The sequence below is a fragment of the Bos mutus genome, chromosome 11 (assembly GCF_027580195.1).
Source record: "Bos mutus isolate GX-2022 chromosome 11, NWIPB_WYAK_1.1, whole genome shotgun sequence".
In the NCBI taxonomy this organism is placed as follows: Eukaryota; Metazoa; Chordata; class Mammalia; order Artiodactyla; family Bovidae; genus Bos; species Bos mutus.
Genome location: NC_091627.1, coordinates 8,956,099 through 8,970,709, shown reverse-complemented (window position 1 = coordinate 8,970,709; position 14,611 = coordinate 8,956,099). Strand labels below are relative to the sequence as shown.

The 14,611-nt window shown below is 54.5% G+C and overlaps 1 protein-coding gene across 9 annotated transcripts in view; it reads left to right on the top strand.

Moving 5' to 3' along the window:
- The window catches only part of RALGPS1 (Ral GEF with PH domain and SH3 binding motif 1), a 302,552-nt gene that overhangs the window by 266,922 nt on the left and 21,019 nt on the right, over positions 1–14,611 (top strand). For 6 of the 9 annotated variants that reach the window (XM_070378968.1, XM_070378972.1, XM_070378971.1 and 3 more), the window contains 3 exons: positions 6,784–6,910; positions 8,147–8,304; positions 10,445–10,496. In XM_070378968.1, the coding sequence (XP_070235069.1) occupies positions 6,784–6,910; positions 8,147–8,304; positions 10,445–10,496 (337 nt within the window). The remainder of the gene's footprint in view (positions 1–6,783; positions 6,911–8,146; positions 8,305–10,444; positions 10,497–14,611) is intronic. The other 3 variants (XM_070378975.1, XM_070378974.1, XM_070378973.1) reach the window with 1 other exon arrangement.

Sequence of the window (14,611 nt, the reverse complement as noted above, 5' to 3'; positions counted from 1 at the left end):
TTCTTTGGTCCTTAATGTCCAGTCTTGGCCACCAGTGGATATGTCATTTAATATGCTAATGTAGTCAGATGGAGGTACAAGGAGACTCAGGGTCTGTTGGAAATCACATTCATCGCCATCTTGGGCCCAGCTGGTTCCATCTGGTTTTTTCTTTGTGTGTGTGTGCGGTTTCCTTTCCTATCTCTGGACCCTTTAACGTAAAGATTTACATTCACTCCTGCTAGAGATGGGAGAGTTGACAAATTTTAAGCAAGGACACTTCTGCTAACAGTGGAGGTTGATGGGTTTATTTTTCTTAACTTTATTTATTTGACTTAGCCAGGTCTTCTTTGCGGCACATGGGGTCTAGTTCCCCAGCCAGGGATGGAATAGCTCCCAAGAAGTCCTGGTTGATGGGTTTTGAACAAAGACCTGGAGCATCTCTGACAGCACTATCTCCTGCCACCTGGCCCAGGCAACCAGGCAGAAGGGAGCCCACTGGCCAAGGCCCCATCGTGCAGCCCCCAGTTCCTGGCACAGGGTGGGGAAGGATAGACCTGGATTCCAGCACAGCCCCTAGCACGGCACCTGGTACAGAGAAAGTTGCCACTCATTTTTCAAGTCTGTTCATTTTAAATCATGAAACCTTTCTACAAAGAGAATATCTATGGTACCTCCCACCCATGTTTAACAGAAGCGAACATTTTGCCATATTTGCTTTACATCTCCTTAATTGTTTACAGATTGATTACACCCCATCCTTTCCCTTTCTTCTGTATGGAGGTATCTACTGTCCCCATAGCATTTTGTGTTATTCCTGTGTGGATTTTTGTATTTTACTACACGTATACCTATATATGGGCTGCCCAGATAGCACTAGTGGTAAAGAACCTGCCTGCCAATGAAGGAGACATAAGAGGCCCAAGTTCATTCCCTGGGTTGGGAAGATCCTCTGGAGGATGGCATGGCAACCCACTCTAGTAGTCTTGCATGGAGAACTCCCATGGACAGAGGAGTCTGGGGGTCTATAGTCCATAGGGTCCCACAGAGTTGGACATGACTGAAGCAACTTAGCATGCGCACATACATATAAAAATGTATACTAGTTTTTAAAAATATTACATAAGTGGCATCATGCCATTCACCTAAACATTCATCTGCAACTTGCTCTGCCTGCTTACCATATGTTTCTGTCATATGCATTGTATCCACACGGATACCTGCAGATCCAGTTTCTTCATTTTTTCCTGCTCTGCAGAATTTGTTGAATGAATGAACTGCAGCTCCCTTATCCATTTCTCTACCGAGGGGCATGCAGGTTGTTTCCACTTGGAACGTCCTTGGAAAGGAAATGTGTCCCCCTTGTGCACAGATGCACGTTTCCTGAAGGCAGACACCCAGAATTGGAATCCTGAGGTCACGGTGATGCCATGAAAGGACCTTTACTCAGCATTGCTAATTGCTTTTCAAGTATTGGACACTCAAATGAGCCCTTAACTAGCATTCACATTTGATATTGTCAGGCTAATCTTTTTTTTTTTTTTAACAATCTAATAAGTTGAAAATGTATCTCAGTTTTACTGTAATTTGCATTCCCATTATTACCAGTGAGGTTAAGGCATCTTTCCATATAGTTATTGGTCATCGAGGTCATTTCCTCTTTTGTGAATTTCCCATTTGTTTCCTTTGCCCATTTTCTTGGGGCGTAGTTTGTCTCTTTCTTACTGGTATTTGAAGTTCTCTGTAAATCTGAACCGTAACCCTTTGATGGTGATGTGGGTGACATATTGCTTCTCTCAGACTACACCTTGCCATCTAATGTTGCTTTTCCTGTCTTTTGTTTATTGGCTTGATTTGGTACAGAAATGTTTAATCAAATTTTTTTCATTTTTAAAAATTTATTTTTTAATTGGAGGAAAATTGCTTTACAATGTTGTGTTTCTGCCGAACAACAGCACAAATCAGCCATAATTATACATATATCCCCTTCCTCTTGAGCCTCTCTCCCCTCATTTTTTTTCCTTGAAGGTTTATGCCTTTTGTTTCTTTCCTTTCGCCAAGGTCATAAGGATTGTCTCCTTTTTCTTTCCAGTAGTTTTGCATTTCTGCTTTTCATATATATATATAATTAATCCACTCGCATAATGTAAGGTAAAAGGACTCAACAACTTCATCTTTCTCCACGTGGAACCTAATGGTTCTAGACCCATGTACTGAAGACCCTGTCTTCCCTTTAACTTGTAATGCCGCCGCCACCATGAAGAAGTCTAGACTCTCACCTGTGATTCACTGAACAGTTTCTCTGTCCACGTGCCAGCACTAGACTGTTTGAGTTACTTTTGTCTTGTGCTTTGGTCTGATAACTGGTAGGACAAGTCCTGTGCTGTTCTTCTCAAAATTTGTTGCGACTACTTTGTCCCTTTCTTCTTCTTCAGGATTTTAAGATTAGCCAAAATGACCAGATATAACAGGATTTGAGCACCATGCCCCTGACAGTTTCAGGCTTTTCACTTATCAGACTTTCATGAATCTGTATGATGAGAAGTTTAGACTGGCTGCAGGAAGAAGAGAAAGTGTGGTAACTCAGACCAGTCAGTGAGAAGAGAGATGGACAGGGAGGGGGTGTAGAAAACCTAGGGGTCTTGACGATTGTGTGTGGCAAGTAAGAAGAGATGGGGAAACAATGGAAACAGTGAGAGACTTTATTTCGGGGGTCTCCAAAATCACTGCAGATGGTGACTGCAGCCATGAAATTAAAAGACGCTTGCTCCTTAGAAGAAAAGGTATGACTAACCTAGACAGCATATCAAAAAGCAAAGACATTATTTTACCAATAAAGGTCTGTCTAGTCAAAGCTATGGTTTATCCAGTAGTCATGTATGGATGTGAGACTTAAACTCTAAAGAAAGCGCCAAAGAATTGATGCTTTTGAACTGTGGTGTTGGAGAAGACTCTTGAGAGTCCCTTGGACTGCAAGGAGATCCAACCAGTCCATCCTAAAGGAAATCAGTCCTGAATGTTCATTGGAAGGACTGATGCTGAAGCTGAAACTCCAGTACTTTGGCCACCTGATGCGAAGAACTGACTCATTTGAAAAAACCCTGATGCTGGGAAAGATTGAAGTCGGGAGGAGAAGGGGGCGACAGAGGATGAGATGGTTGGATGGCATCACCAAAGTGATGGACATGAGTTGGAGTAAGCTCCAGGAGTTGGTGATGGACAGGGAAGCCTGGTGTGCTGCAGTCCATGGGATTGCAAAGAGTCGGACACAACTGAGCAACTGAACTGAACTGAGTAAGACGAGAAAAGGCAAGTCACAGTCTTGGAGAAGCCAAGACGACTGCTCCTTCCAGGCCAGGTGACTGAATGGCCAGCAGGGCCTCCAGCCAAGGCTGGAAATACAGGAAGAGGGTTCAAGTTCAACCTTGGCTGAACTTACGATATCTTAGGAAAGCTCAGATGAAGGGATCAAGCCAACAGAAGGAAATGCAGGTCTCAGGCTCAAAAAAAAAAAAAAAAAAAAAGGATGGCTGGAGACTTCCCTGATGGTCCAGTGGCTAAGACTCCTTGGGCTCACCATTCAGGGGATCTGGGTTTGACCCCTGGTCAGGGAACTAACTTCCACATGCCTGCAACTAAAGATCCTACACGCCACAATGAAGACCCAGTGCAGCCAAGTAACTAAATAAATATTAAAAAAATAAATAACTATTGTGGATTTCCATAAGCTCCCTTGCTCTTTAAAACAAACAACAACAACAAAAAAGGATGGCAGTAAAGGTTTAAGAGTCATCAGCCAACCCGCTGAGTTAAAATCAAATCAGAACCAGGAGCCAAAGAGGGAGGCTTGTATAGACAATACCAGCCACTGGGGGATCAGGAACCCATAGAGGAGGCTGAGTGACAGCGATCAAAGAGGTTCAGGGAGAAGCAGGAGGGAGTGATATCACAGGCACCCAGGAAGCAGAGGCTTACGAGGAGTCATCACCTGCATCACCCACCAAGGGCGCTGGTGAGGAAGCCAATGAATGCTCGACGATTTGGCCCAAAGGAGGTCAATGGAAATGTCATTAGGAAATGGAAACCAGATTTAGTGACTTGAAGAGTGAGTGAGGGGGCGGCAGCTGGTTTTTGAGGAAGTGTGGCGCCTGGGAGGAGAGCTGGGCCAGGGGACCTTCTTTTGCAGAAGGTGGGAAAATCAGAGTGTATGCATAAACTGGAATGGACCGAGCAGGAGAAGGGGAAGTGGTGCAGTGAACTCCCACTCCCAGAGATCGTCCCACCCCCCTGTGCCTCCTCCACATCCCATGTGGTGCCTGGGAGGAGAGCTGGGCCAGGGCACCTTCTTTTGCAGAAGGTGAGAAACTAAGAGTGTATGCATAAACTGGAATGGACCGAGCAGGAGAAGGGGAAGTGGTGCAGTGAACTCTCAGAGGGAACAGGAGGTTGGGTCGGAGGTTCCTGTTCCTCGGGGGCCTGGCAGGAAGCCTGGTGTCTCCGGAGGTGCACATGGCGATTGAGGGCAACCAAACCCAACAGGCACCGTGTTCTCGTGGCAGGAGAGTGGCAGCATTTTGGAGGGGAGAGAGTCTGATAGTTGTGTAGTGGGGCTGAAGGAGGGGTTGACACCTGGGAATAGTTGTTGAAGGGAACAGCGGAGACCTAGTGCAGGGCTTGGTGGTGGGGCCTCAGGGAAGTGAAGGAGAGGATGTGGAGGAGGCACAGTGGGGTGGGACGATCTCTGAGAGTGGGAGTTCAGAGCCCGAAATTTCGTGAGTTCCTTGCCTCGGGAACCCTCTTAAGTGCCAGAAGCTGGACTTCCCATAGTGCACAGGCTGCGGACAAGGGTCGTTGTTTTGCACGCCAAAATAAGAATGAACCGAGCGTGCTGGGGGACACGGGGACCCTTAGGTCACTAGTGGATCTGCAGCATCTTCTGGTGGAGGATCTGGAGCCCTGGGTGGACCTCTGGCCTCACAGGCCCTCCAGGATGTTCCCCAGCACAGCCAGGCAGTAGCCCCCTGGTTTGCCCCACATTCGATGTGCTCTGCAGGAAGTAACCGAGCCCCTTTGCAGAAACCCTGGCTCCCATTTCCGGTGTCTGGCCCAGGTAGCTATGGCTCAGCTATCATCTGGGGTCACCTCCCTTTGACATAGGTTGGGACCTGGGGCTCTTTACTGCTTGCACCTGGACAAACATTTGAGCAGCAGATACAAAGAAACTATGAGGGACTAAAAATAACCGCAGGCATATGCAGTTGGGGCAAATTTCAAACAAAAGGGTCAAAATCCAACCACCATGTCTGAGGTGCCTGGAGCAGGGTACTGTGCGTGATCCCTTCGTGCAGCACCACCAGGGGGTGGGCAGACCACCTAGGCCGCCCCTCTGGCCTGACCCACTGATCTGCACCTACCCTCACTCCACTCAAGGAACCAGATCACCTACCCACAGGGAGCAAGCAAGGGAACCTGTTACTTGTTTTCGCTCCCTTGTGAGCCTGATTAAAGCCTTGCCTGAATTCCTCGTCTAACCTCTTATCTGTTTCTGTTGATTCGAGTCCAAGAACCCAGCTTGGTAACACCTTAAGACCTCCCTTCCCAAATCACAACCACAGAAATTAAAGAGACAGCAGTGGTCTAGACCATGCCCCACAGAAAATAGCTGTGAATGTGGCTAACATGAAGGGCTCAGTCTCTCAGCACATGCTGCTCAGTAGGGTTTGTGACCCCAACCCCCTGGCTTTGATGACCTTGCATTGGCCCCATAATTGGGGCTGAGGAGGACAGGGTAACCTAATCATAATAAAACCAGAGAGAGCACTAACTGAAACTCTGCGTATGTTACCCCAAGACCTCTCCCAGCCACCTGCAGGGTGAGTGTGTTGTTCCCACCTTTCAGATGTCGGAAACTGAGACTCAGAGAGGAAGCAACCCATCCGAGGTCACCCAGGCAATAACGGATGGGCCTGGATGTCTGACACCCTGCCTGCATGGCTGTGCTGTCTCGCTCAGTTAATCCACTGCCCCCAGTGAGCCCTGCACACATCCCTTTTGGTTGGACATGTGCTTCAGAAGAGAGTCTGGCCTTGGAAGGGCACAGGGGTATGGGCCCTGGACCTGGACTCAGAAGTCACACTGCTGCTGCTGCTGCTAAATCACTTCAGTCGTGTCCGACTCTGTGTGACCCCAGAGACGGCAGCCCACCAGGCTCCCCCATCCCTGGGATTCTCCAGGCAAGCACACTGGAGTGGGTTGCCATTTCCTTCTCCAATGCATGAAAGTGAAAAGTGAAAGTGAAGTTGCTCAATCGTGTCCGACTCTAGCGACCCCATGGACTGCAGCCTACCAGGCTCCCACGTCCATGGGATTTTCCAGGCAAAAGTACTGGAGTGGGGTGCCATTGCCTTCTCCGGAAGTCACACTAGTGAGGCTCAACTCTGTCTCCCAGCGGGGTGGCCATGGAGAAGTACCACCCCAGGGAAAACAGGCCAGGCTGCCGACCCCTGCCTCCACCCCTGCCCTGTCCATCCATGGCGCTCTCCTCCACGTGAGCAGTGGGGCTGTCGGGCCAGGGACACTGAACAGCAGGATGCTGGCCATCCTGATGGCCTGTTATCAGGCTTATTATGTGTATCACAATGTGCCTGGCAGCTGGGGGTGAGGGGTCAGGGTCTCGTGAGTAGACAGCTATAGGGCTTGGGGAACCTTGCCCCCTCCTGTCAGCCGAGCCAGGGATCTCCCTGCAAACCCACCTCCCCTAAGCCTCCCCAGCCCCTCGCCTCACTCTCTGTGCTCTGTTCACAGGCCCGTCCAGTGGCTCCAGTTCCGCAAGGTTCAGCCGGCGGCCCACCTGTCCGGACGCCTCTGTGGCCGGCAGCCTCCCCACACCCCCGGTCCCGAGACACAGGAAGAGCCACAGCCTGGGCAACAAGTGGGTGACCGCATGAGCCCCCGACATTGGGGTCGGGGTGGGACTCAGCATGGGGCAGGGGCTGAAGAGCTGCTGGGGATGCCAGCCCACCCAGGCCTCCCCTGCCTGTCTAGGAGCTGCTGATGGGCGTTCTTGGTCTTCCGGGCTGGTGCCCCCTCCTCAGGCTGGCATGGGCTCAGGAAGGGCAGGGGTGGTCGTGGCTGCATGGCCCGTGTACTGGTGACAGGTCTCTGGGGCTCAGCAGCTGATGGAGGAGGCATGCAGGAAAGGGCAGGGAGGCAGTGGTGGGCTTCTAGCTGGTTTGCCCAAACTTGGTTAGTGCCTCCTCGTAGAAAGAAAACCCCAGAGTCCAGGAAACACCATGATAGTCCTCCAGGGAGCATGTGATATCTCATGGCACCTGTGTGTCATGGCTCAGCATCTCCACTTGCTAAAAGTTGCAGAAAGCCTGCAGAGCCCAGAGCCTGCTGCAGGTTCCCCCGGCTCCATGGGGCTGACCAGCTGGGGGACATGTGTGGTCCTTAGCATGGCTGGGCAGATGTGCGCATGTCCCCAGGATGTTGGGCACAGATCCCTGAGCAGTTGGGTCCCTTCTGCCCTCTCTCCCTCCCTCTCTCTCCTTCTCTCTGTTCCTTCCTTCCGTCCTCCTACCGTTAAGACACAAGCCTCAGCCAGCACAGGCTAGCCCTGGAGAAGAAAAGCCTTGCTTCTCCGAGAGTTCGGGGCTTGCTCGGTGCTGGCTACACTGTCACGTGCCTGGCCAGCATCCTCTCACTGGGCCCCTGCAGGCCTCCGGAGTACCTGCCTGATTCGTGTTGTAAGAATGAGGCCAGGAGGTCCAACAGGGGAAGCACCTGGCAGTGGTGGGTAAGGCTGGAGCAAGGACTTGGACCAGGTCTATGACTCCAGAAGCAGACGTGCTGACCACGAGGTCAGCCATCTTTTGGCTTGTTTGGCCCCATCACTCGAAAGCACCATCCGCTCACTTGAGCTTCACAGTCATCCTAGGAGTCGGGCAGGGTGAGTAGCGTGAGTCTCCATTTGCCAGAGAAACTGAGGCTCAGAAGAATGATGTGACTTGCCCAAGGTCACGCCATGGGGAGATAGGACCGCGGTTCTGGATGAAGGTCTTTGTCCTGCAGCGGTGCTGTTCTGCTCAGGCCCCCGGGGCAGGTGGAACCACTGTTGCTCTGTAGATAAGGAGCTTTGCCTTCTTTCTTCCTTTCCATTTTCCAGTATGATGTGTCAGTTGAGTGTAGTTGAGAGTAAAAGCGCGACATTCCCGTCGGAGAAAGCGAGGCACCTGCTGGATGACAGTGTCCTAGAGCCCCGCAGCCCCCGCAGGGGCCTCCCCCTTGCCTCCTCCTCCGCCGTCACCAACGGACTCTCCCTCGGTAAGCGTCCCCGGCCTGCACACGGCAGCGGGTGGGCCACGGCCCGGCGTGTCTGTGTCTGTGTCCGTCACTGCAGTGCCCGGGGGCCCCGCACCCCACCCCCGCATAGAGGGCTCCCTACAGGCGTCGCCAGGGCCAAAGAGGCCTTTGCTTCCCGGTCTCCACTTCACAAAGGGCCATGGGTCCTCATCCTGCCAGTGGCTCTGAGAGGGGCAAGAAACAGGGGACAGACACGTACCTGAGACCCACTGTCCTTGGCAGGCGACTGCCAAAGCCTTGTGGCTGCTGCCCCCGCGGGGCTCCGTCCCTGGGGAGCCACAAACCCTGGCCCACAGGGCAAAGGAGGAGATTCTGCCTGGGGACGGCAGCAAGGTGGCCCCGGGGTGCTCCCCATGCGCTTGTCTTCATACCAAGAAGCCAAAATAAGGGAGGATGAAAAATTGACCTTCTGGGATGAAAATGTATGTCTGAACTCCAGCCAGAAATGGTGCTTATATCAATAGAAAGACAGAGGCTGAGCTGCTGGGGCCAGGGTTGGCAGGGGTGGTATCAGACCTAAGGGTGGCAGTGAGCTCTGGTCACAGGCCCAGCCCCTGTGGAGTCCAGGCCACCTGGTCATTTCTGCCGTCAGACAGGTGTACTGTCCACTGCTGTCCTGTCAGTGTGCCATGCTTCTGTAGTCTGTGTGTCCATGTGTCTGTCCTAACAGGGAGCCCTCCCGGGGCTGGCAGCAGGTTAGACAGAGGCCAGTAGGGTGGAGGGCCCCAGCGCATGGGAAAGAAGAGGTAATACAGGCAGGAAAATCATGCGGGAATCTCGCATCCCGTGAAACGGGGCCAGTCTCTGAGGCAGCGTCGCCGCGAGGGGGCACCTGGCTCCCACTTCCTAGAAAGCATGTGACAAGCAAGGCCCGTGTCTGCTGTCCGTCCAGGGAGGAGATCCTCTCCTTGGACCCGGCCAGGGGTTTCTGCCAGCTCGGGACAGTGTAGCCCAGGCTTCCTAGGTGCGCCTGGGGAGGAGAGTTCAGGGTCTGTGAGTTGGGGAAAGGCTGGATTAAACCAGGGCAGTAGGTCTCTTCCCAGAGACTGGACCATACTGATGGGCATCGTGGGTCTCCCGGGAGGCAGCTGAGCCCGAAGGTTCCCACACTGTCTGGGCCGGAACCCTCCTCCTTGGAGAATCCCATGGGGTGGGGTTCTGAACCTGCGTGGGAAATGCCGGCCCGAGAGCATTGGGCTGGGCAGTAGAACGGCTCTTTCACATCCAGGAAACTTTCTGAGCTGTGCCTGAGCCCAAGCCTTGCTATTCCTGAGACAGAAACCGAGTCAGACGCTGTGCTGTCCGGCATCCAGGCGGGAGATCCCCAGGCACTGCGGCTCTCAGCTTCTCCACTCCGAACACTCAGAGGTTTTTCTGTTTGGAGCTGGAGCCTGGGAGCTCGCTGCCCTGTGTGCCTGTGCCCTGCTTGAGACTGAACTGGTCCTTGTGTCCTGGAACTGCCAAGGGGCCTGGGACCTCCCCCTCTTTCTCCCCACTCGCACTGCCCGGCTGTGGTGCCAGCAAGGCAGCCCAGGCAGAGAGGGCAGAACCCAGGCGCCTCCAAGGAACATCTCTCTGCTTCCTTGTGGCTGAAGCTGGGCCTTGGTGAGTCCCAGTCAGCCTCGGGGTGCAGGCCAGGGGAAAGCTGAGTCCTCTGTGTGCACACTGCCCCGGGCTCTGAAAGGGTGCTCCGTGGGGGCCTCTGTCCAGTGCTAGGTAGCTGCTCCGTGGCCCGCATTTAGTCCAGCCCTGACCTTTGGAGGGAGAAGTTGTCATCTGGCCCCTGGAGGGCAGGGGTGGAGCCTGTGGAAGACAGAGTCCTAAGGGTCCTGATCCCAGGGGACTGGTGTGTGGGCAGCCGCAGCGCTGAGCGGGCAGGGAAGGGAGAGGAGGGCCCACCTGGGAACCGTGGGATGGGGTGGGCCGAGTGTCAGAGCAGCAGCAGAGCAGAGCCCAAGCCACACTGACACCCCCGGGGTCAGGCGGTGTCCCTCCAGCATGTTCGTGCAGCTTGGGGCCTGGGCCCGGCGGAGAACAGGCCGCTCTAGTGGCCCCACTCCTGCGAGGCCGCCCCGCTCACTGATCTATGTTCCTTTTCCAGGCAGTAGTGAGAGCTCAGAGTTTAGTGAAGAGATGTCTTCAGGGCTGGAAAGGTGAGTGTGGCCTGGGCTGGGCCTCCCTCCCGGGGGAGTCGCTCAGGGGGGGCCCAGGGAGCTGGAGACCAGCCCCACCCTCCTCACCCAGCCTGTCGGGGGCTGCCCCATGGCTCCATAGGTCAGCGCAGCCCAGGGGCAGGGAGGCTGCCCAAACAGGATGGGCGTGGGGTGGTGGGTCCCGCCCCTTGCTCTGGCAGGACCCCTCATCCTCGGGTCCAGAGTTGTCCCAGGAGCCTCTCCCTCAGGCCGAGCTGCCAAGGAGACCTCCGAGCACAGATACCGTCTGAGATGTGGGTTCTCGAAAGCAGAAGCCTGACAAATGGGTCTGGAGATGGACATGTGGCTCCACCTGGTGGGGTCTGAGAGCATTGCACCCCTCTGGCCACGGGCTGATACCCACCTTCCTGGGCGCTGGTGAGCCAAGGGGAGTCTGCCCAAGGTTCCCTGCAGCCAGTCCATCCACCCCAGGAAGTCCTCCCTGTGCCTCCCTCCTCTACATGCTGGCACTTTCTCTGTGCCATGCACCAGGTGGGCTCTGGGAAGACAGGGACCCTGGGAACGGGGAGCTCCTGCAACCTTGGCACCGCCGATGGTGACGGGCATTGTGGGGACTCAAGTTCTTGGGAGAGCGGGGGGCATCCAGTGACACAGAGGTAGGCTTGCATCGTCCTGGAAAGTAGCCCCTCCTCTAGCCTGTGTACACAGGGGTCCACATGCACAGACAGGCACACACAGGCACACCCTCAGTTATACACAGCCACACCCACGCCCCTCCCGTGGTGCTCAGCCCCCACAATCATAAATGGTCAGAGAGGAGGTGCAGCCCACTGGCGCGGGGCGGGGGCACAGGGCAGAGGGATGGGATACGGGGACAGTGAGCTTTGTTGAGTGCTCCCCATGTGCCAGGTGCTGTCTTGGTCTCTCCCAGTCCTCAAGCCCTCCGGCACGGGGGTTAGCTGTAAGATGTCCCCGTTTCATATCTGTGGACAGCAAGGCGCAGACAGGTGGCGTGGTCCTGCCTCACCCGCCCCTGCGGGGCAGAGCTGACCCACGTCCACCTCCCCCAACTGCAGGACCCACCTGGTCATCACCATGCCTCATCCAGAGCCTCTGTGACACTGCAGGGACTGGCCCCACGTCAGTCAGCCTGTCTGTCTGTCCTGGTGATACCCTAGGTGGGTGGCTGGGTTGGGGGAGGAGCTCCTCTTTCTGTCCCTCCCCAGGCCTCCTGGAGGGACATTTGCTGGGCTCTGATTTGGGGAGCATAGGCCCCCTCTCTGTGGGCCCACTGCCCTCTCTCTGCCCACCCCAGCGGCGGGGCGAGAGCCAGACAGATAGCAGGCAGACATCAGATCTGACTGGAGGAAGTTTGACTCTTCTCAGCGCCAGTCAGGGGACTCCTGGGGCAACCCAGCGTCTCCCCAACCACACACAAGCCAACGAGGCGACAGTTATCCTGAATAGCACCCAGACCTGGACCTGCTCATGGCTCATTTATCCCTTCGGTCATTTACCCGTTCACTCATTCATCCCTTTGTTTACTCATCCATTCATCTGTTCATTCATTCACTCCTCCACTCCTTCATTCATTCCTTCATTCACTCCTCCATTCGCTCACTCATTCACTCATCTGTTCTTTCCTTCGCTCACTCACTCATTCAAAGCTGTGTATTAAGCAGGTGCTCCCTGCCAGACACCTCATTAGTCTCTGAGGGTGGCAGACATGGTTCCTGCTGAGCCCCCATGACTGAGATGGGAGCTGCCAGGGAGGAAGGGGGTGAGAGAATTCCTGCCTCAGGGACATAGTGCCGTGTTCCACTCAGAGGGGAACTCCACACGCTTTGGTGTTTCACTTCTTTCTCTTCCACTTGGGATTTAGCGGTAGATTCAACTTAGAGCTTAGCGGTGGATTGACTCTGCATCTGAGTGTCTCTAATAGGTCATTTTGGAGAGCTCCCTGGCAAGCACTGTCACCCACGCAGCCCGCTGTGCAGATGCTCAGCCTGCCTCCAGGGCCCTCAGAACAGCACCCCACCCCCATTTCTCATCTACTTGGGACCCCGCTCTCAGTCCAGCCCCTCCTTCCTGAGGGGAACAGGAGACCACCTGCTTTAGAGATTCAAGGTGACCCTGATGATCCAGACACCAGGTGCCCCCCCACCCCCCGTGGCCCAGCCTCCAGCCTCCACTGCTGTCCTGCACTGGCCTCTTCTCATGTCCCCCAGAAAGAGTCCACTCCCTCAAAAGCATGTGAACATTCGAGACTTTCTTAAAGACCCCACGGGAGAGTTGGAGAAGCTTTACCTCACCTTCGAAATCTTTGCAAAACATTGCTCTTTCTCTCACAGTGCAGTGACCACAAGTTCCCCTGGGCTCTGCCTACCTGGAGCCCAACCCACCAGACCCCCCTCCACCCTGGCCTCCCCCATGCCACTTTGCTCCTGCTCATTGAAGGGGAGCGGATTCCCTCTTCCCCAGGAACCAGACCTCACTCTTCCTGGGCCCAGAGGCCAGCAGGTGCACCCACAGAGCCTCCCCTCCTGGACCCCCGCCTGCTGTTCCCGGCAGACGCTGTAAGAATGCGCTCTCCCTGCATCCTTATACCTGTGTGAGGAGATAGTGACCTCGGAACCAGAGACAAGGGTGCAGGAGAGGGCTGGGCCACAGGGGAAGAGGTCCTAGTTCTCCAGTCCCCAGAGGCAAGGCAGGGGCTGGAGGGGAGGCACCTTGCCCCACAGCCCTGAAACTTACAGGGTACAACCTTCAACTCACTTGCCCACCAGTCCCCCAACCCTAGTGACAAACTTGGCCTTGGCTAGGGAGACACATGGAAGCAGATGTGAGGATGCATGGCAGGGAGGCCCAGGCCAGTGACCACCCCACCACCACCAGTACATACCCCTCCATTGGTCTGAGGCCATATCAGTCAGCCTGGAGGCCATGTGAACAGACAGGCAGGATGGTTCTTATTGTCTGGCTAAGGGGGTGGTCATGTGGCCCATTTTGTGAGTGTCTCTCCGGGTTGGGTCACACTCCTGGATATTTCAGCCTCGGGGCCCCAAGGTGCCCTTGGGCGATCCTCTGCAGTCCAGAGCTTGGACTGAAGTGGCCAGTCTTAAAGAGCAGGCGTGTTGGAGCCCCCAGTATCCTGGGGACCCTCTGGGCTGCTCTCTGTGGGAGTGGGCCAGGTGTGGCCAATGGGTCCTGTTCCTGCTGGGCCTGTGGAATGGGGGTTCAAGGGTCACTTCCGAGCTCCGCTCACCTCCTGTCCCTCATCCAGCTCAGCCTCAGCGAGTCACAGGCTTGGGTGCTGGGGAGGGATGGGAAGAAATGAGAGCCCGGAAGTGGTCAGACCCTGGGTGGTGTGGGTCATTTCTTAGCCCTCAGAGACCCCCAAAGACCCTCCCCTATCGTCAGGGCCCAGAATGAGGACAGAGTGGTGGTCCTGGCTCAGGGAGCTCCAGGGAACCAGAGGCCAGAGAGTCACTGGGGAGGGGGCAAGCGTGGGACCCAGCTTATGTCCCAGACCTGCTGTTCTCTCACCTCAGGCATCCTGGGAGTGGGACAAAGGCAAGAGAGCCCCGCATCACCTCTGCCTTCCCAAGGAGGGAGGGGGCGGCCCTGGAAGGCATTTTCAGCGCAGCAAGTCCTTGATAAATTGAAACTCCTTGATGAATTGAAACGTAGGGGCTGTGGACATTGCCCCAGGCTGGCCTCGAGCCAACCTCAGGCTCCTCACGGAGGGGAAGGAGAGTGGGATTGTTAGGCAGGCCTGTCCGGAAGGGGTAACAGCTGCTTCTTTGTGCCTGAGTAGAACAAGAGTATCAGCCCAGGAGTTAAACATTTTAAGTGAGGCTTTTAGAGAAAGCAGAGTGGATGACAGGGATGAACACGTGTGTGTGTGTGTGTGTGTGTGTGAGTGTGTGTGAGAGAGAGAGAGAGAGAGAGAGAAAGTGCATGGGATCATTCATCTTGGTTATCTCTGCTTCTAGAGTTATTGAGTGAGTTTCTTTTATTTTCTTTTTCTGTAGTCTCTAAATTTTCTACAAGTGGTAAATGTTTCTCTTTCACCCAGGAAAAAGTAACATTTAACTTTTTAAAAACAGGACATG